We start from the raw sequence: 21,796 nt of genomic DNA, 5'->3' as shown, positions 1-21,796 counted from the left end.
TAAGACCCGAGGGCCAGAATCTGCCTGGCAAAGACGCCAATCTAGCCCACTGCAGAGCTTTGGAAAATAAGAAGGAGGGCATAAACTTTTTTTTTAAACTTGTAATTGCATTTGAATAGATTTTGAAGCTTCTCCTACTCATAAAGACCTTCGATTATGGTCATTCATACTACACCAAAGTAATTAATTAACAGATAAATAACTAAATGACAGAAAATTTCCTGTTTTGTTTATTGTTTTCTTACCCTGGGTCTACACTAAAACAATCAGATATATTCTACGAATTAACTGATACTTTCTCTTTTTCTGTATATTTAAATATTTAGTTTTTACAATTTGAATCAATCACTTTCCTTCGGGGCCAACCTTCGGGATCAATAAAGTTTCATTGAATTGAATTAAATTGAATGCTGACACATTTCTTTCATTTACCACAGCATCATTTATTTATCATGTAGAAAAACGAAGAAGTGCCCTTCTTTTTCTTATATTCAAATACGTCAGGGATTAAATGTGTAGCTAAACTTCTTCACGCTGACAGAAAGGGGACTTTCACCAGTCACCGGTCACCGGTCTGGTCCGAGTTTGACATCTCAGGGTTAGAGGAAGGCATCTTCAGTTTTGCCACTGCTGAGCTGACCTAAATGAATTTGCTCAAGTGGAGCTGACTCAGACTGTGTTTGTACTGGGCAGCTTCCAGGTATGAGCGAGTGGATCTGTGTGAGCAGGGTTTTACTGGGGAAGAGCCTTCATGCTCAGTGGAGCCTGGCTGAAAATGTTAAATAAAGACTTGACGCCTTCGTTCTTCCTATACCGTGCTATTTCCTTGTGCAAAGGCCTGTTGATTCTTTCTACCATGTTATTTCCATTTGCACAGCTGCCCCATTAGCAAATATATTTTCACATAACTATCTCATACTCATTCAACTGTGTGGTTTCAAGTAACTTAACTTCCCCTCTTATCTGAGTTTGCATTTCTGTTTTGTTGTTTTTTATCTGATAGGCCAGTGTCTAAAAGGAATCCTCATTTTATTACCATTCTTCAAGAGAATGAAAACGGTGGTCATTTATTAATTTGCACAACTCAAATCAAATATTTTGCACGTCTTCACCTGCGCTACCTTGTTACACGTGAAGCAGTATGGCATGCGGGCCATTTTCTTGTCAAACACCTGACTTCTTTAAGATGATTATGCAATCTGAAAACGCGGTTAAAATTTTAACGGCAGAACAAGACACAGACCATTCTCTGCACACATATTTTACAACAATGTATGTGTGAGCTGAAGCCACAAATAGAGAGACAAAGTAAAGATGCAAAAAAGAAGAAGTCACAAGAAATAAAAGATAAAAATTAACATTAACATACTCCTATATCATACACAAAGGGTAGCATGTGGCCTTGCTCACTGCTGAACCGTCAAACAGCTGTTTCAACAGCATTAGAGAGCATTAGGTAGTCCTGATGCATGTAAAAAAGAAAGTACACCCTCTTTTAATTCTAAGGTTTGACATATCAGGACATAATGAAAATACAGTCTGGTCCTTACCAGGTTCTAAAATGAGTTAAATAAAATCTTCATGATGTGTTACACTGTGTCATTATTGATTTAACAAAACCTAGTGTAAAATGAAAAATAGCCATGGGAATAACTAAACGGTAAATGGACCAGTATTTACATAATACCCTTCTACTCAGTTTGAGCATTCAAAGCAGCTTCTACTACAAATCTAATTCACCTAATCACACACGCATTCATACAGTGCTTTTGTATATACCTAAGCATTTTTATCTAACATTCACATGCAGATGGATGCACTGGGTGCAAACTTAAGTTCAGTAGCATGTCTGAAGATGCTTCAACACATGGACAGGAGGAACCAGGGAGGAACCAAGGACTGATGCACTGATCTTTTGATTAGTAGACACACTGCCTCAGCTTATATGAGACACCTTTCCTGGTTCCATAGGAATTTAGAGGGTAAGTAGCAGCCAGGTGCAGCCATTGTGAGCATCTCTGTGAAATCAGAAGTGTTGGAAGTTTGCAGGTCTGAAGCATTCAGGTGTTGGTTAACACAATACCAACAAAGACAACAATAGTGACTTTTTTGCTTCCCATTAGTCTGGGAAGGGTTATAAGGGCATCATTCAACAGCCAGAATGTTTATTCATAAGTGGAAAACATTCAAAACAGAGGAAGTCCTCATGAATTCACCCCAAGGTTAGACCGTGGTCAGACGAACCAGCAAAAACACATAAAGAGCTACATTTCAGACTTTACAGGCTTCTGTTAGCATTTTAAATGTTAAAGTTCATGACTTTTGGAAAAAGACAAGTATGGCTTGTTTGGAAGAGTTCTCAGGAGGAAGCCTCTTCTCTCTAAAAGAGCATGACAGCATGGCTTAGGTTGGCAAAATTGGCAAATCTCAACAAACCACAGGGCTTGTGGAACAATGTCCTGTGGAGAGACGAGGCTGAGGTGAAAGATGTTTGGCCACAGTGCACAGCACCAGATTTGGAGAAAAGCAAACACAGATTATCACAACCCCCCTTACAGCAGCTGTCACGGAGGTGACATTAAACTCCCGTGTATATCTATAACTATAATTTTTCAAGAAATGTGAAACTGTCTATCTGAGAGCTACAGCTCGGCTGAAATTGGGTCATACAACAGGACAATGATCCCAAGCACAGCAGCAAAGTGACAACAGAATGACTGAAAGAATCAGATTGCTGCAATGACATAGTCAAAGTCCAGACCTCAACCCGATTGAGATGCTGTGGTGGGACCTTAAGAGAACTGTGCATAAACGAATGTCTGCTAACTTTGATGAACTGAATGAACGCTGTGAAGATGAGAGAACAAATTTCCTCCACAACAATGTGAGAGGCTGATAAAGTCACACAGAAAATGTATTGCTGCTAAAGTGTTTCTGCAAGCTACTGAATCGTTTTTAACACTGCTTCTGCATTATGGTTTCATTTTTTTTAAATAAATAATGTAAAGGTGGAATAGATCATATGTTGTTGTTCATATAAACAGCTTTAGGACCTTAAGTCATCTGTAAGGACAAGATGATTTAAAAAAAAAAGTATTGATATGTACAGTAAAACCTTTTTCACGTGACTGTATACACAGTAAAGTCAAAGTTAGTGGTTACAACTAACCAGCAGGTCCTCAGGTTTGTAACCTAACGGCGGGCTTGTCAGGAGAGTTTGAAAACAGGAAGGAATATGCGTATCTGAAATGTCAAGTGCACAAAGATGCCTGCAGTTTTATCCCATATTTAAATAATTATACCCAGAATAAATGTGACTTTGAAGCTTTTTACTTCTTCACTCCCTCCATGTACAGATTGTTTACAGCCGAATCCTTCATGTCACCCTCTCCACATGTAAGCTTTAAATGACCAGCTTGCTCTGGACATCATTACATCATTAGACTCCAGTACCGTAACAACTATTATTTACCTCAAGGCAATGATAAACCTAGTGATTTACTGTGGCAGAGGACAGCTTTGCTTCATTTCTGAGCCTTGGCGTGTTTAAGTAAAGACCTGAGGGGCTTCGTATCTGTGGGTTTTTTTAATGATCTCAGTGTTTGTCTGAGTAGAAACCTCCCCAGCTACTTCACCCGTAAAGGTCAATTCCGTTTCCTCAACTATCTTTTATCAGCCTTTGGGTGTTGGTAGTCAAACACTGGAAACAACTGGTATTAATCAAGTGCAGGCCGTAAAGAGGTTGCGGACTGCAGTCCAGAGAGGAAGGATATGCCTGGAACAATGAAAGTCTTAAATCAAGGTGAGTCCTTTGATCACTTTGTAATTTAATCAGGTCTTGGCACACACGTACACACACACAGATTTACCAGTGCAGAGATCTGTGTCATTCTGAGGTCTCTTTTTCATCAGTTTTACTTCTCAGTTCTTAACTTACGTCACCTTATACTTTGATCTTAACCTTGTTCGACAGGTCAAATCCTGACTGTTTAAGAAGATCAATGGCAGCATTAGCTTAGAACAAAGACTGAAAACAAGGATAAACAGCTGCTCCGGCTCTGTCTAAAGATAACACAATGCATCATTTGTTTTTTGTGTTTTATCCATACAGGAAGCAAAGTTTAAATTAAAAAAAACAACAACTGAAGCTGAAGTTTTACAGGCCTATCATGTGCATGAATCTTCTCTGCACAGGGATAGAGACTTTCTGTGATCTCTGCACCATTTTACGACTCAAGGGAAGACTCTGTCTGGCCAATAGAAAGGTCTGTACACCCTTAGTTCTGCGCAGATTAAAAAAAAAATCCTATACGAATATTAAGTAATATTTTAAATCTGAGCTACACAGAATCACATATAAAGGTAAGATAAGCCCTTTCAGTAATGCTGAAAGAAAACCAGCAAATCCTTATTAACAAAAACAAAGACAATGGGGAGAAGAGGAAGTACCTTCCAACAGGAAGATGTCTCCTTCAAAGCCGAACTCGGAGAAGGTTTCCCATCAATCTCAGCTGGCCAAAGTGAGGGTTAAAAGTGAAGAAAGAACTCAGACATATCTGCAGAAAGGTACAAGGGAATGCAGGGAAGTCAAAAGGCAATGCACAAAGTTTAGGAAATACAATGGCAGTGAAAGTGGGGCGAGTAGAAAGGAGCTCGGTGCACAGTGAGGGGTCATCAGCCTGACCTTGGTTCAAGGTCACTGGATCCAGTCCTAACTATAAGCTTTGAGAAAATACAAAGATTGAAGGCTAATCATAAGGAGAGTGGTTTCACAGAAGAAGACCCTGATATCTGAAGCCTCTACCTCCAGTTCTGCTTTTAGAAACTGAGGGCACCACCAACAAACCTACAATCTTTACTGGGACAATATGGTACTGTGGTGTCATTACGACATGACAGGGTCTGATCACTCAGGACTGTTTTATGCAAGGTGAATAATTATAGATTGTGAATATTAGAGGAGCTAATATGGGAGAAATATTGCCTCTCTTGCTAGAACTTTTACTGCAGCATTTTCAATCAGAAAGAAGCTTTTCAGGAAGCTACTGACAACCTGATAAAAGGGGAACTGCAATAGTTCAGCCTAAAAGTGATGAGTTTATGGACTCCTGTTTTTCAGCATCATTTGGCAACACTGAGCAGGATGAAAGGAGACAGTCCTTTACACTTTTTGAGTTTAGGCCAGCGCCTTTTTTCAGATCATTAGTTGCTGCTATCATCGCTGTCATGAGGTTGCAAGTCATAATGACAGATGCAAAAGACTTTATTAGCAATAACGTGCTGTACATTTTAATACTCAATGAAATAAAAAGAAACACTTAAATATTTACTTAAAAAAATCTACATTGTGCAACGTGAGCAGGGCTGACCACTTGTAAACACCTGAAAACCGAGGGTGTGTTTGTGCTGCATTGGGGCGAGGAAGAAAAAATATAAGGAAAGAAACGCAGAACTAACCTTTTAAAATTTCTCACTGGCCATTTCTGCACCCCCCCTAAAGACAAACTAAGCGTTTTATTATTAGTATTTTATCCTGGTAAGGACATTTGCTCCTCCGAGGCGAACTCTGACACACTCACACACCCCTTTCACACACTTTGACTGCTCAGGCGTTTAAAGCTGAGGCGTTGGGCAAGTTGCGACCAGCATGCACTAGCAGGTGATACAAGTTGTATTTTGTTTTTTGTTTTTAACACCTACCTGCCACTGGCTCCCACAGTTCCACCATATGGTGTTGCTGTTTTTTCTTCTTCAGTTGGACTTGTATGATTGTGTTTGTGGCATTCGTTTCCCACTAATACAGTTCTGTTAAAACCCTACGTCAGCATTTTTTTTTCTTGAGGCAATAACAAGAAATATGAGTAATCAGAACTCGCTGTGACAAAAACGAGTAAGTGTGATGCGACTAAAAAGACGTCGCCATGCCTTAGACCGTTCTCTGTATTTGGAGATTTTTCCAAGTTAAATGAATGCGCAGAGAAAATACTCCTAAATGGATCTTGTTTCTTGATAGAGAGGTGCTCCTGATTGATTGACTGATTTAATCATTTAATCATTGCCAAAAACCATAAACCACTGATAATGACATGACCTAGAGGACAGTGGATTTTAGAAATCAAATATGAGCTCAAACTTAAATTAAAAAGGGAGTTCAGCTGACAGCCAAAAGCTGCTCTCTTGACACTGTGGGACTGCTGGGAAGCGCTCTGGGCGTTTTCAGCAGTAGTTTCACCCCCCGCCCCCCTTTCACTTGCTGTTTCAATCTTGAGAGTAAACCTCTGTGAGGAGTCACTGTCTGCGCGACACAGCCAGGAGACGCAACGATGGAGCTTTTCTGCGTGTTTTTCTCCGCGCTTTTCGCCTATGTGGTCGGCGATGCCATCCCTCATCATGGAATCCACTGGACATACAAAGGTGGGCATTTTTCTTTCAGCGTGTCTGTAATTAGTTTTAATATAATTTACGGCACTATTTTTTTAAAAAAAATCCCCTAGAACTGTGCTTTCACTGGAGTTGAGGAGTGGTGCGTAAAGCGTGCGTAAAGCCGTTTATTGTGCAACACAATGAATTAACAAATAGCATTGTAAAAAAATAAAGTGATTGAAATGAAAATTGGGTTATTACTGTTTATTCACAAAGATCAAATTCCTTTGACTGCTTGGTGTCCCGGGTGACTTATTGGACAAATACTTTTCGGTTAACAGCTGGTTCACTCTTGTAAAAACCATGAAGGGACCATTTGGTGTACAGCGCAGCTGCTGCTAAGATTCTGGGGATGAATGTTATTTGAAGACGCAACATTATTCTCTTGAACAAGCCCCCGGCGTGCCAGGGAACCAGTAACATGTGAGCTAGGTGGTTAATCCATTTCAAAGAAGGCTAATGTAAATCGACAGTTCAAACAGTGTCAGTCTGTTCGTGCATGTATCTCACTCTAGGGACCTTTTGGCATTTAAGCGGATAATCAGCTGTCTGTTTTTCCATACAGAGGGCGCTTTGGATCAAATGCACTGGGCAACCCAGTACCCTGCGTGCGGCGGTAAGAAGCAGTCCCCGATTGACATCCAGCGGCGCAACGTTAGGCACAACCCTGACTTGTTACAATTGGAATTCAGCGGATATGACGCGCAGAAAGGGACTTTTCTCATGTCCAACAACGGGCACTCCGGTAAGAAAAGTCGGCAAAAATAATAATAGTAGCCTACAAAAAACCAAAAATTACCAAGTTTACTAAGTTCACTATTAACTTGCACAGAGACCACCAAACCACAGTTTTTTCTGCAATAGTTCCGGAACTATAAAGCCAATATTTACGTTGATGTTGAGGTAGAATTTGCATTTTTAGAAATCCTCTCTTTTATCTATATTTTCCGAGACTGCAATAGTTTTTGGAAAAGTCATCACTGCATCACATCGCATCAACAGCACTGATAACACTGACCAGCCTGCTGCTGAAATAAATGTAGGCTAAGGCTTTCCGGTGTTGTGCCAAAAAGTGATTGTCTGCCAAAAACTGATTTCCGGTATTTGCCAAAAAGCGATTGCTCATATTTAAAGTGCTATAAGTAACTTGTTGGGCTATAATATGTTAAACATATGTCAAATGCATCCCTTATGGATGACATAAAGTCATCTTGAGCCACAAACAACATTCGTGTAGCAAGATACAAGCCGCAATCAGTTTTTGGCAGCGACTTTTATATAACCTTTATTTATGCAGTAAAAAAAATCTCATTAACATTAAAAATGTATTTTGTAAGAGTAAGTTGCCCAACAGGACAGCAGAAATGGCAGCAAATATTACAATAGTTCTGTAAAAATATTTTAAGTGGGGATAAAGGACCGGATTGGTTATAATGTAAGTACAAGTTGTAAAGATACTTAAAAAACAGATAATTTTTTAATTCTTTATGTAACCCCTTTGTATCCCCTGTTCACCGAAGTCTATTTACGAACATACGTAAAGATATTACACATAAAAAATACACAGAAACACTGGAAATCAGTTTTTGGCAGACAATCACTTTTTGGCACAACACCGGAAATCAGACATACAGCGGCAGCTATGTAAAGTATTCATGATTTGTGATGATATATTGGTGTCACCATCAGTTCAAATCGACCTACCTCCCAGTATGAAGATCACTGAGGGACTCCCGGGAAAGTACACAGCCGTCCAGATGCACCTGCACTGGGGTGGCTGGGACCTGGAGGCCAGCGGAGCAGAGCACACCATAGACGGGATCCGCTACATGGCAGAGGTAGGCTTACAAAACACAAAGGCTGGCCACTGCAGTAAAGCCAGGTTTTAATGTCCTCCTCATGCTCAACCAACAATTGAGATATATTATAAATGTAGGTGCAGAAGTTTAAAGTGATGTTGGGTTTCATCAGAATGGAAACCAGAATGACCTGCATCTAGTAATCAGCACTCGTTTGTGAAACCATTTCTGAGCTGCGCACAAGCAGCTTCATGTTGAACAGTTTTAAGACTTTCTTTCATTTCATCAAACAGCTGAACAATCGATTTGTTCTTAGATTAAAACTGAATTTAAAGTTAGTAAATGCATTTCTATCTCCTGATGTTTCCATCCAAATCGCAGGTCACTTAGCATATTTGGCACTTAACCTCTCCTGACTCTTAACCTTCTCTTCCAGCTGCATGTGGTCCATTACAACTCTGACAAGTACAAGAGCTTTACTGAGGCCAGAGATAAGCCAGACGGGCTTGCTGTCCTCGCCTTTTTCTATGAAGTACGTGAGCCACAAATACCCCTTCCTCTCTTCTCTCTCTAACCACTAGGCTCGTACACAACTGCACAGAGTACAAGTGTTCTGTTAGACAGAAGACCACAACTGACACTGTGAGAAGTTTAGAAAGTGAAAAATAACATACTTTGCAGTGAAAAAACATAAATTTGGCAAACAGTCTGACAGTCTTTGAAGTCTGCGATACTTTGTTCTGCTCATCCTGCCGGGTTATAGGCTTTATTGAGTCTTCAGCTACACGGCAGCACAGTGAATGAGCGCTTGTTTCCACCGGGCTGCTCTGGATCTCAGACAGCCTGTAACCTTCAGCTATGAGACGCTTCCTTTCCTTTCCTTTGAGAGGTCATCGCCACAGCAACACCACAGCTGGCATCCACTGTGGTAGCAGCAGTTTGGAGTCAAATAATTTAGATGCATCCAAGTGAGAGTTTAAATGCAACTGGGACTTTATTTTCACTTCTACAGCACTTTACTCATAAGTTAATATCTGACATCTATCAAAGAAGGAACATGAAACAGTCAGAATGACTAAAAATTATAACTTATCTATAAAAACATGACCAAAACTGCCAGATGTGTGCAACAGTCACAAGTGACTCATCAAATGTCGGTTGTTGTATTTTTTTTTTTTTTAAAGAAATCAACTTTTTTTTGGTTTCTAGCTCTTTATAAAACAAGTTAATAAATCTGTATTTTTGGTTGTATTAATGCCTTTTAAGCATGTTAAATACAATTTTATGATGAATGTTAAAGCAACACAAAGGTTCTAAAAAACTGTAATAATCCTCTAAAGCCTGCATTTGTGGGGTCAAGTCAGAATTATTTCTTTTCAATGAAAATTTAATCATAAACTTTAACACAGCTTTGTTTTATTTTCTTTCCAGGATGGCCATTTTGAGAACACCTACTATAGTGATTTTATTGCAAACTTGAAGAAAATCAAGTATGCTGGTGAGTTACTCAATAAAACAAACAAACAAAAGAAAAAACCCACATTGCTCTACTTGGGGTCAGAATCCAAATGTGACCTCTAGCTGAGCCATAACTCACTGGTTTAGTTTAACGTGGTGTTTGTGTAACCCTCACAGGTCAGTCCATGAACATATCCAACCTTGATGTCCGCTCAATGCTCCCCGAGAACCTGAACCACTTCTTCAGATACCAGGGCTCCCTCACCACTCCGCCCTGCTACGAGAGCATCCTCTGGACTGTGTTTGATACGCCCATTACTCTTTCACACAACCAGGTAAGGCCGCCCAGAGAGCCCTCTGCTCCAAAACTATTTTTTTCAAGAACTGATGTTTTTTTAAAATAAAGTCATAAGCCTAAGTCCTAAGTGGAAAACTGTTGAAGGGAATTGGTTTCTTTTAAATCTATTTTGCTGCTGTGCCACAAACTTATCTGCTCTTCTGCGGCGTTCAGATCAGGAAACTGGAGAGCACACTGATGGACATGGACAACAAGACCCTCTGGAATGATTACCGCATTGCTCAGCCTCTCAATGGGCGTATTGTGGAGTCTTCTTTCTTGCCGCGCCTCGGGAAAGGAAGTGTGTAGCTTATCGTTACCACACGATTGCACAATGATGTTATTATTTTTATCCTTAGAACTGGTGTTGGGTGGAAGGAGATGTGCAAGCTTGAGTCTATTTCTCAGTGCTTCCTTTGACTGTTTGTTTTTTCAGCATTTTGTCGGCAAGATGAAATGGAATCCAGGCTCCACAAGATCGAGGGTCTGATAACATCCATTGGAAAGAACATTCATTCAGGTGCTTGCTCATCTTAAAAACTGCCAAACATAGCTATATGTAAGAGATGGCTGTATTTACTCTGCAGTGTTTGCTACTTTCTCATTTCTTCCCTTTAGGTGGATTTCACAGCTCAAGGCCTACCAGACATGGTGGGTGGTTTTAAAATTTGATATTGATCTGCAGTTAAAGTAAGATGGCGCTTCTCCAGCCTGATTCTTGTTTTCTGTCCTCAGAAACTGTCTCTTTGTTTCCTTTGGTGCTCAACTTTCGGGAGAAAGATTCTGGCAGTTATGCTTTGGCCAGCCTCAGCCACCCCATGGACCTGGACGCCTTCACCGTCTGCATGCACGTCCTGCCTCAGGTCGAAGGAGTCCACACCGTCATCTCCTACTCCAGCAACGGCAATGACAACGAGCTGATGATCTCCCTCGAAGAGGGCAGGGATGCGAGAGAAGTCGGCCTCTGGATTGGCAACGAGTTTGTCAACTTGCCGCACAACTTCAAGCCCAAGGACTGGGTGAACTACTGCATTACCTGGTCGTCGCACACCGGCGGTGCGGAGCTCTGGATTAACGGCATGGTGGGGGAGCAGCGGTACCTCAGAAGGGATTATACAATCAGATCTGGCGGTGTGTTCCTTCTGGGCAAAGACCAGGATGGCTTACTGGGAATCTTCAATGCTGATGGCTTTGTGGGGAAGATGACTGATGTCAACGTGTGGGACTATGTGCTGACCACAGCAGATATCCGAGACCAAATGCAATGCATGAATAACAGCATGGTGGTGGGAAATGTCTTCAGCTGGGGAAACACCAAACTGAGCATGTACGGAGGGGTGCAGCTGGACAGTCAGTACAGATGTTCCTGATGCTTCTGTTTGTATGAGCTTCAACATGCTGCAACAAGGCAGAATATCATCTGTTGATGTTGGGGATTTGATTGAATTGTTGGTGAAGGGTTCATGGTATGTTTTACAAAGGACAAAATGCTTTTCAAGGCGCCTACAGGCCAATATTAAAAAGACGTCACAGCTTGAGCCATGTACTGCATTCATATGTCATCAATAAAAGCTTACAAGAGACCTGCTGTCTGCTCACTGACTCCTTCACACGTCCTTAACGCTGCATCTAGTGCACTCACCGACTCACAGCAAACCTTAGCCTGCATGAAAATCTACCAACATCTGCAGGCGCAAATACAAAGAAAAGGCACACAGAGGCATCTAAAATTAAAACACTGTCAAGTCTTCTACCACACACACACTCCCTCGCTCCACACCCGCAGCGAATACTTCCTCTTCTATCAATGTTCTCCTTCTTTCTTCAGAAGGGCGTGGCCTTCTGTGCATCCTGTGGGCTCTCTTTGAGGCCTTTTGGCGGCAGATCGCCGTCACCCAGATTTAACTCCACTTTGTTCCTCTTTGCAAACATCTGGAAGACCTCCAGGAAGGTCTTCTTCTTTGTTTCTGGCACCACCAGCCAGATGTAGATCAGGGTGACCAGACAGATGACGGCAAAAATGATGAAGCTGTAGGGGCCCAGGCCTCGCTGGGGAGAGAAGGAGAGGAAATGTGATTTCTGGGTCCTCGACATGAAATGTAAATATGTCAGGAAGACAAACAGAGCAAACAAGGTGAGGTCAAAGTGAAACACTGCTCTTTATAGATGTTTCTCAAGCATCTTCTTCCCTTGATTACACTTTCAGGTTTAAACATGTAAGAGGAAGTAAACATGAGATGAAGCTTATGTTTATATCTAAGATCACGTCATTCAGTGAAAACTCCTACACATAATGTCTCCTCATTTAAGATTTTACAATATGTTTTCTGGTGTTATAGTATTCAAGCTCCGACATTATGTTTCAGGCGTTGTAAATGCAGTAAAAAATGTTTCTGGCACTCTCTGCATGTTTGCATTCCTCATGTATCTTCCTCCTCCTCATTCCCTATGTTGTGCCTCTTCTTGTCCTCCTCTTATTTTGTTTTCTCTGTCTGTGTTTGTGTACGAGGAGTAGGTGAGCCACTCCCTTTCTAGTTTTTCCCACTTCACTCGACGACCGAAACCAACACTGTTCTTTTGTGCTTAGATCCACCAGCTTCCCACCTGCCTGCCTGTTTTAATCAGCTGATTTGATCACCCCTGGCTCCAGTCTGCCCTGTTTACTGTGAGTCAAACAACAAGCTAGTTTTGCACACAGAAACCGTTCCTGACTAGTTCAGCAGCCAGCAACACTAAACCATCCACCCAAGAAAAATCACTCCTTTTTTGAGCATGCACAATAAATGTTCTAAATGTCACCTAAGGTGAAGTGTGCATCAGGTAGGTGAGTGATAGGTCCAAACTGCATTCTCTAGCATGACAGCAATCAATAATAAACAGGAGGAACCAACTGGTTTTTTTGTTTTGTTCTCAGTTTGATACCTGAATCAAACCTCGGCCTCCATCTCATCCTATCCCCAGCATCCTCCTGTGTCACACAACTTTCTGCATGTCCTCCTTCACTACATCCATAGATCTCCTCTGTGTTCTTTCTCTTTTCCTCCTACCTGCCAGCTCGCCAGCTTGCTTGCAAATCTATGCAAACTGAAAAGAAAATATCAAAGTAATCCAATTATAAGTGACACAAAGGATCACAATATATCGAGGACATAAACTGCCTTGCTGGTTATGCTTGATAAAACATCTGGAACTAATTCCACTGAAGTCTGAACCTGTAAAAATTGAGTGACTAACCTCGAGGAAGGGAAAGATTAAACCAACGACGAAGTTGGAGAGCCAGTGGACGGAGCCGGCCACCATGAACGCCGCAGGCCTGGCTGTTTGCCGGAACATCTCAGTGGCCACCACATAAGGAATGGGACCTGCAGAACAAAAATGCAATTAACCACAACCAAAACACTCGAGACAGACATCATCAGTCTTCACAGTCAGAGAGGATGCTCATGTCTCAAACAAACTGAGTGCTGATGTACAAACTTTGATTATATGCCTGGTTACATCTAAACAACACTTCAGCTAATGGAGCGCCCTGCTGTAATCAGTATGTGTGTAAATACCAACAGGTCTACTCAGACAGACTCACTCGGTCCTATGGCATGTCCGATGACGTAGACGATGACAGAGGCGATGCTGACATAGGGCATCCGTGTCACAGTCTCCTGCAAACACAGACAAGCAGCTCTCAGTAACTATTCCTTCTGATGTTTGTAAGCAGGAGCAACATTAACGGCTCCACATGGAGGCCTTGAGGATCAAAGGCAGATGATTAATGTGCCTACTCTCCATTGTGTCTCTAAATTGTGCCTTTACTGCTGCTGAAAATGACGCCTGTCTGAAAACATTGGCTCCAGGTGAGGTTGCAGGTTTGAAGGAGGGCAGCACTGCGTTGACGGTTCTCTCTAATAGTCAGTGTTTAGTGTCAGGTGTCATGGCTCCTGCAAACAAAGGGGCCAAAATATCACTTTACTGTCTCAGACCATGATGGGAATCCTAGACGTACAACATGATTACAGGCTGGTAATCTGTAGCACAGTGACACCGTTTGTTATTTTGGCTTTTTACTGGTTGCGTCTTGTTTAATTATTTTGCCAATCTGTCATCATGTCCTATTCTGCTGTTCCTTAGCTGTCCTGCAGGAGTTCTCACTGTGGCTTTTCAGAAATGGCCAAAACATGGGGATAAAGTGCAGGTGAAATTAAATCAAACATACAAAGATTACATCTTTAAATGGCTATCATGGTTGTCTTTGGCTCTGATCACTACTCGACTCAGCGCCACAGCTAATTATGGATATCCAATGAAACTCTCAACCTGGTAGCAGAACACAAAAGAACAAAACTGGTTGACTTTGATTCAGTAATCAAAGTCAAATTATTTAATTATTTACTATATTATTTTTAGTTACTATATTTATTATTATATTTATTAGTTGCTGCTTACTCAATCTACAAGTGCGCAGGATGATGAAGAGGGACGCATTCTGGGAAAGTGGTTGGAGACCTGAAGAAGCATTGTCAAGGCATGAAAACTGCACACTCTACTACATGTTGCGAGGTCTAAGTGACAAGTTGAATTCCACCAACGACAACACCAAGAAAGCAGATGGTACCTTTGTGCGCTCCAAACGCCTTCATTGTTGGAAAGAACATGGCCTCTACAACCATGACCCAGGCCCAACTACAGTGCCTCCCGAAATCGACCCCCACCATTTCCCATTGTCGGACACCGAACCAACAATCGAAGAAGTCAAGCATATGAATGGGAAAACACCCAGGCTAGACCACGTCGCTGCAGAGGCAATCAAAACAGGAGGGGATATCCTCATTTCTCAACTGCATGGACTAATTCGACTGATCTGGAGAACAGAGGAGAAGGTAAAGGCCACAGCCGTGAGTGCAAGAACTACCGTGAAATTAGCCTCTGTTCCACCACTGGTAAGATCACAATGAAAATCATCCGGTTGCGCCTGCAAAAACATTGTGAGCAGTAAAGCAAAGAAGAGCAAGCCTGTTTTCGACCTGGGAGGGATTGCTGCAATCAGATTTTCATTCTTCGCCAACTGATCAACTAAAGAGTTCAATGTAGACAGAGGACAGGGATTGTGTTCATCGACTGCAAATCGAAGATGATCTTAAACAACAATATCTATCCATCGAGCAAGCAAAGGTCAAGGCCATAGATCGCAAGGCCTTGAAATACATCGTTGACCAAGCTGGAACCCCTACGGCACCCACAGCCTTGTATTGGCTTCATAGACCTCCTTTGCCAACTGCTAGGTAGGGACAAAAGAAAAAGAAAAAAAAACGAATTATTGTTGTCTGACCTCCAATCCACCTGCATCCAGTTTCCTGCCATTTATCATGTGCCAGATGTTTGGTTCAGCTTTCTTTTTTGTTTTTTTAAATCACCAGAAGCCCTTCCTGTCACAGTCCCAAAGGGATTTGGGTCTCCTCACGGCACTGAACTGGGATGATTTGATCTCTAAACCACTACACTATGGAGACAAAGCTGTTTTTAATCGCTCATTTTCAGAAAACACATTCAGCAAAATTGGACAAATGAATAGCAGTTTCATGATCAGGTGCAGTCTTTACTCTTGTTCAAATTAAACTGATAACATATGTGCTTAATTTTTTAATTTAAACAGGACAAACTATAAAGTGTACAGGGCTATACTGTACACTTGATCTGTGCTCAGATCCGAAGTGATCAGACAACACTTCACAGTAAAAATGGATAAAAACCCAAAGCATACCACAAAAGGGACCCAATAGTTTCACAAAGAAGAAGAAGAAATCCTTTGATGGCCTGATCTCAACTTTGCAGTTACAGTAGATGAAGAACGATGTGGTTCCCCAGCTGCACCAAGGCCGATCAGCAAGCACTCCAGCGGGTGGTGAAAGAAGCTGGCAGAATTATTGGAACAAGTCTGCCAGAGATCAGTAATATCTTCCCCACTCGCTGTCTGAGGAGGGTGCACAGTATCCTGCGGGACCAACATCACCCTGCGCGCCACCTTTTCCATCTGCTGCCCTCAGGGAGAAGGTACAGGTCTATACAGGCCAGAACATCCAGACTGGCCAACAGCCTGTATCCACAGGCTGTGAGGCTCCTGAACTCTCTGCCCCCCTCTCACGGACAATAACCATATCCAACTTCTTAATAGCAATGAACTGGTCTGCATTGGTGCATCATATCTTTATTCTCTTCCCCCTCCTGCCCCCCCCCCCCCCCCCCCCCCCCCTCTTTCTTAAATAGATAACTATCATATCTGATATCATATCTCACAGTACAATAATATTGAATGGGTTGCATTGTTGTATTTTGTCATGTTTCTCAGGTCTTTGTCTGAATTTCTACGAACATTATTGCTAAGGATTGTCTTATTGCATTGGAGTCACACTGGGTTAAATATGTACACTTGGGTTTTAAGGGGTATTTATTATTTTCTTCTTTTTTTTTGGGTTGTATGGAAGCCCCAAACGCAATTTCATTGTTCTTGACAATGACAATAAATAAATAAATACTAAAATACTAAAACATAGCCTTGAACAGATATTGGATAAGTTTTTGTTAAACCACTTAAGTAAAAGCTGAAAGTTTTTATTTCATTTATATGTCATTTACAAATGTGTAAGAGGAAAAATACAAAAACCTGTTTGTAGAGGCCTTTTCAACAATGCAGGTTCAAACTGGGACCCAAGACCAACACTGAGGTGATGTTTTTGTGATGCTTTTGTAGTGAAGTAGATTTTGGGTAGGTTGGTTTCTTACGTGATGTCCACGAATGCAGCGCTAACATCCACACCCTTCCCAGCCAATAATTAGAGGACGTTATAAGAAAGAGCTGGGCTTCACTAACAGAGAGCCATTTGGCATTCTTTCCCTGTCCAAGGTGGCCAAGAGCGTTAGGCGGCTAAGCACTGCAGAGCGGTTTTATTTCTTCAGGAAAGCTGCTCATTTTAGTATTGCCCTTTAAAAAGTGGATCGTGCCACACTGTTGTAGGCTTGTTGTTGTTTTATGGACTGGCCTTGACTGGCTCCTGGTTTTATGGTCTTTTTTACTCTGAATTGTTTGTATTTTGATCATGCTTTTATAAAGAATTGTATCTTAGGGTGTATTTGTTCTTGTTTTGTTTACATCTCTTTTACTGACTTGTTTGATCTTTTATGTTTTTTTGGGTTTTTTTGCCTTAATGGCGGTACGGCCGCTTGTTGTGGGGCTAGGCACGTGAGGTGGAATCCCCCTGATACATGAGAGTGTACACACTGGGAAATAGGTAGATTGGACCCTTTAGATTGCAGTGAGAGTGACAGTGAGGTTTGCAGTGAAACTACACGTGTGAGTAATTGATGGCACCCTTGGTCACTCCTCTCTGTAGGTTGCCTCCTCAAGTTGCCGGTCTCCACTATTTTGTTCAGTTATTTTACCAAAATGCTATTTCACTAGAGTAGCACCGTAGCAGTGAGCCTTGTCTTTTTAATCATTGTTTGTTAATAAAGTGTTTAATTATCGGTCTTGCATTGTCAGCCCTGCTACCTTAAGAAGTTCTCTTATTTTACAGGTCTATGCTTTTACTAGTTTTTCCTAATAAATATTGATTGTAAAAATGTTCTGCCTCACCTCTGCTTGCTAATAACGAGCTTCTGTAACTAGTATGGCATTTGCATTGGCTATAGAAATCTCTCCTGGGGTGTAACTCCCTCCCCAGGTGGCTTTGTCAACACCCTTTAGTCATCTTTACTGGTTATCCTCCTTTGCGCCACCACATTCTGATAAAAGTCCATCCATTTTGACTTAAATGGATGAAAGATGAGTGGGGGGAAAAGCCATAATCATGGTCTCAACAGCAGCAGTGCCTCTATTTTTTTTTATTGCAGTTAAAACCATGAGTAACACCTTCATAATGTGCTCTTCATTGATTAATTATTCAATAGAGCTGGAACCCAATGGGGACAAAGTGCAGGTGAGGGAACAAAATTAAAATGAAACAGATAAAGATGAAGTCTTTAAAGGCCTGTCTATAGCTGCAATTAAATCAACCTCATGCGGCATTACTCTCTGATCCTGAGAGGTCTTACAAATCTCCTCTGATTCTTTCCAGGTTGGGGAACTAATAACTGAACCACTAGAGGGCAGCAGAGTGACAGGTTGCAGGCATTAGTAGTGCTGACAGGTCTGTACCATACCTGCAAGTTGAGTGCGACAGTGAGCAGCACACAGGCTCCGCAGCAGATCCCAAAACCACAGAGGAGGAGCAGGCGGCGACCTGAGGCTTCCACGATGAACACCTGGGATGACAAAACCCCCGTTCACAGTGGTTATCTCCATCTCACATGATCAAACAGCAGACAGACAAACAGCTCCTCCCCTCAGCTTTGCTGGGTACCTACAGCAGTTACACTCATAAAGACATTCACTGCTCCCGTTCCCACTGTGACATACTGGATGTCACTCTCCCTGACTCCTGCAGAGCCGTATATGCTGTCGGCATAGTAGTAGATCTGAGAGAAAAGAGAGAAATGCATTATGGTTATAACACGACAGCCTGTGAATAAGCAAGAACATAGATGTTGTCATGCATCCTGAAACTGAGAGGGACGAGGACAACTGGATGGGCACATCTCACCGCATTGACACCCGACAGCTGCTGGCCCATCATCATGACGACTATGGAGATCAGCTGCCAGCGAAGAGAGCGCTGGGACAGCAGGGAGAACACACTCAGGTGACCTTCGGCCTTCTCGGACTGGTCCTCCTGACGCATCTCCAACAGCTCGCTGTCCACGTCGTCCCACCCACGCAGGCGCTGCAGTGCTAAGAGTGGAAATGCATACAGTGCCATAAATGCTCAGTTTATCTTCGATGTGTAGTTGTGCAACATCGCACTTTCTTACCTTTCGTTGCTTTCTTCTCGTCTCCATTCTGGATGAGCATGTACCTGGGGCTCTCAGGGAAGAAGGGGAGCAGCAGGAGCAGCAGGAGCTGAATCGCGGCGGGAATACCAGTAAGGCCAAGCAGGAGGGTTCAGCCTGGACACACACAAGGAACACAGACACGCTTTTAAACTTATTCTTAAGACCATGTCTCAGCATCTGATGAATAAATGATCAAACATGTACAAACTTAACTACCTGTGCTGTTTCCCAGTATGTTTCTAATGCCCAGCACTTGGGCGCAGAGGATGCCAAAAGTGATGAAAAGTTCTGGAACAATGCAGAGAGCTCCCCTCAGGTTTTTGGGAGCGATCTCACCCAGATACATGGGCACCACATTGGAAGAGAGACCTGCAGATGGGAAAGCATGCATGGGTGAAGCTAAACCGCCTGATCACGCCTGATCCTTAACCTGGGCTGTTGTTAAATTCGGGAGCTGACCTGCACAGATGCCTACTATAAACCTGGCTACAATGATGATCTCGTAGGACTTGGCGATCTCACTGACTCCCATCATTATAGCAGGGACGATGGAGAAGATGTTGTTGAAGAGGAGGGTGCCCTTCCTGTAGCAGGGATGAAGCATTAGTTGCAAGAAACATGCAGAGCATGCTAAACTACACGTGGAATAAAGCAGATTCTCACCTCCCAAGTTTGTTGACCAGAGGGGCCACCATCAGAGAGCCGAAGAAGCCTCCGAGAGGGAACATGGACACGGAGAGAGACCACAGCAGAGTCAGGACGTTCTCCTCCATCGGGCTGTGGTAACGCTCCATGTAGGTTGTATTATAAAACTGCTGCATGAACTGAAAAGAGCAGGAGAGCACTGATAGGAACGAATTATCTTCCCAGCGAGTTCCATTCAAGCTTTTCTTTCTTTAATCAGCTTACCTGCGATGGAGAGTTGACCACAGAGACATTATAGCCGTACTGGAAGGACGAACCAAAGGCAGCTATGAGTGTTGCCAGCACCAGGACTACAGTTAGCCTCTGTTTTTTGTTGGGGAGAGGGGGACAACATCAGAGCGCTATTTGAAAAGTCAGAAAAGAAAATTGTGACCATGGTTGTGATCACACGTGGACTGTAACTCACCCCTTTCCTCTCCACAGGCTTTCCCCATTCCTCGGTGTCCGCCATGGCCGTGTTTGGGCTCGCTGTCACTTTCAGCAGTAATAACAGCACACTTTATTATTACTGCCCACTGGATCCTGCCTGCCCTTTGGACACCAGATTAGAGAGCGTGGCATTGGTTTATGGTTATCGCACTCATGTTGCTAACTGTGCTCTCCGGTTAATTAGTTTTTTAATTTTTCTTATGTAATACACCTGGAAGATTAAAAGCGGATATGAATGTTGATATCTAAATCTTACATTGCACTGTACCCTTCACTAAACAAGATCAATTGATGCAGCTGTCATTAAAGGAAAGAATGATAAGGATAATGCATCTTTATTGCTTTATTGATCCATGTGCAGGTGGATTTATTAAAATATAAATAATTATATAACATAAATATAAATTAATAAATAATTCTTATTAATAGTTTTAGAAGAGTTTTAGTCTGAGTATTACTGAAACAAACCTTTGTTTCCACGCAGCCACTTTTAAGCAGATAATGAAACCACAAAGTTTGATTTTATACATATATAATTGTAAAGCTCAGCAAATTTTCATTACACAGTTGTGCTAATTTAAATTTGTGGTTTTACAGGAAAATATTTTTATTATAAATAGAATTATTTATATGAGGGAATTAAGGTAAATATTTATATTCATATTAACCATTGGAAACTGTGCTGATTTGTCCAAACTAGAAGATGGTCTATATTAATTAGGCACTGGTTATCTGACAATTTCCTTCTTCTTAATGCAGATAAGACAGATATGATGGTCATTGGAGCACATAAATTACATTATTTGTCCCAAAACTTTGCGCATTGATTAATGTAACACTCTCCTTACTAAGCTACCGAAGAAAAGCTTTAGAGGTTTACAGATGGTACAAAAGGCAGCTGCTCACATTTTAACCAAAAATGAGAAATATGAGCACATTATTCCAATACTGAAATCTCTTCACTGGTTACTTTGTCAAGTTTGAGCAGGCTTTCAACGGTTTGGCACCCTCATATCTCTCTGACCTTTTACGGACGATACCTATCAACACTATTACTGAGACTAACCACCTGATCCTGTCACGGCGAATAGAGTGAACCGTGTGGGGAAAGATAAATGAGGATCCACACGCAGGCACTCGCTGAAGGTGTGAAGGTGGTTTATTGTAGAACAAAGGTGGGAATGGCAACACGGAACAAAACTGATCTATACTGAGACAAACTAAACTATTGAGCAATACTGGAAGAGCATGTTGGAGAAGGACGCAACACATAAAAGTGGCTAGTGGATCTAAGAGCAGACCACAGCAACCTGGCTCAAGAAGCTGACTCCACTCTATGAGTGTCTGGCAGTACAAGTGAGCCAGCTGCTAGTCAGTGAGAGACACCCAGAATGGCTAAACGAAGGCCGGACAGTCCTGATCCTCAAGGACCTCCAGAAGGGACCAGTCCCATCCAACTACTAGCAATAACCTCCCTTAGTACCACATGGAAGCTCCTGTCAGGCATCATAGCGGCCAAGATAAACAGGCACAAGGCTCATTAAGTGAGCAGGGTACAGAAAGGGATTGGCAGGAATAACAGAGGAGCATAAATCCACCCACTGGTAGACAGAGCAGTCGCCTGCAAGGCCAGACTGACCAACCTGTGCACTGCCTGGATTGATTACAAGAACTGGATGGTCCATATGACTGCATCCCCCACACCTGAGATCCTAAAAGCTTCACC

At 42.1% G+C, this 21,796-nt stretch overlaps 1 protein-coding gene and 1 pseudogene across 2 annotated transcripts; one reads left to right on the top strand and one right to left on the bottom strand.

The window, feature by feature from the left end:
- Positions 1-6,253: 6,253 nt before the first annotated feature.
- ca6 (carbonic anhydrase VI) lies at positions 6,254-11,600 on the top strand. Its single transcript, XM_085393803.1, has 10 exons — positions 6,254-6,414; positions 6,989-7,168; positions 8,113-8,261; positions 8,659-8,754; positions 9,654-9,720; positions 9,858-10,015; positions 10,192-10,318; positions 10,454-10,537; positions 10,636-10,668; positions 10,753-11,600. Exons 1-10 carry the CDS (start codon positions 6,324-6,326, stop codon positions 11,385-11,387), a joined length of 1,620 nt encoding a protein of 539 aa, XP_085249929.1. The 5' UTR covers positions 6,254-6,323; the 3' UTR covers positions 11,388-11,600.
- On the bottom strand, positions 11,452-20,215 carry LOC146644733 (solute carrier family 2, facilitated glucose transporter member 5-like; annotated as a pseudogene). Its single transcript, XR_014909051.1, has 12 exons — positions 20,048-20,215; positions 19,846-19,944; positions 19,600-19,760; positions 19,396-19,520; positions 19,153-19,305; positions 18,916-19,050; positions 18,648-18,835; positions 18,412-18,522; positions 18,208-18,309; positions 13,601-13,676; positions 13,252-13,379; positions 11,452-12,066 (listed from the first exon to the last, which is right to left on the bottom strand). The product of XR_014909051.1 is annotated as a solute carrier family 2, facilitated glucose transporter member 5-like (transcript).
- Positions 20,216-21,796: the final 1,581 nt, after the last annotated feature.

This window comes from Rhamphochromis longiceps, linkage group LG20 (genome assembly GCF_057381845.1).
Source record: "Rhamphochromis longiceps isolate RC_006_pf linkage group LG20, R_longiceps_female_GT1.1, whole genome shotgun sequence".
Lineage (NCBI taxonomy): Eukaryota > Metazoa > Chordata > Actinopteri > Cichliformes > Cichlidae > Rhamphochromis > Rhamphochromis longiceps.
The sequence above is the reverse complement of the archived record's forward strand: the minus strand, read 5'-3'. Positions and strand labels throughout refer to the sequence as shown.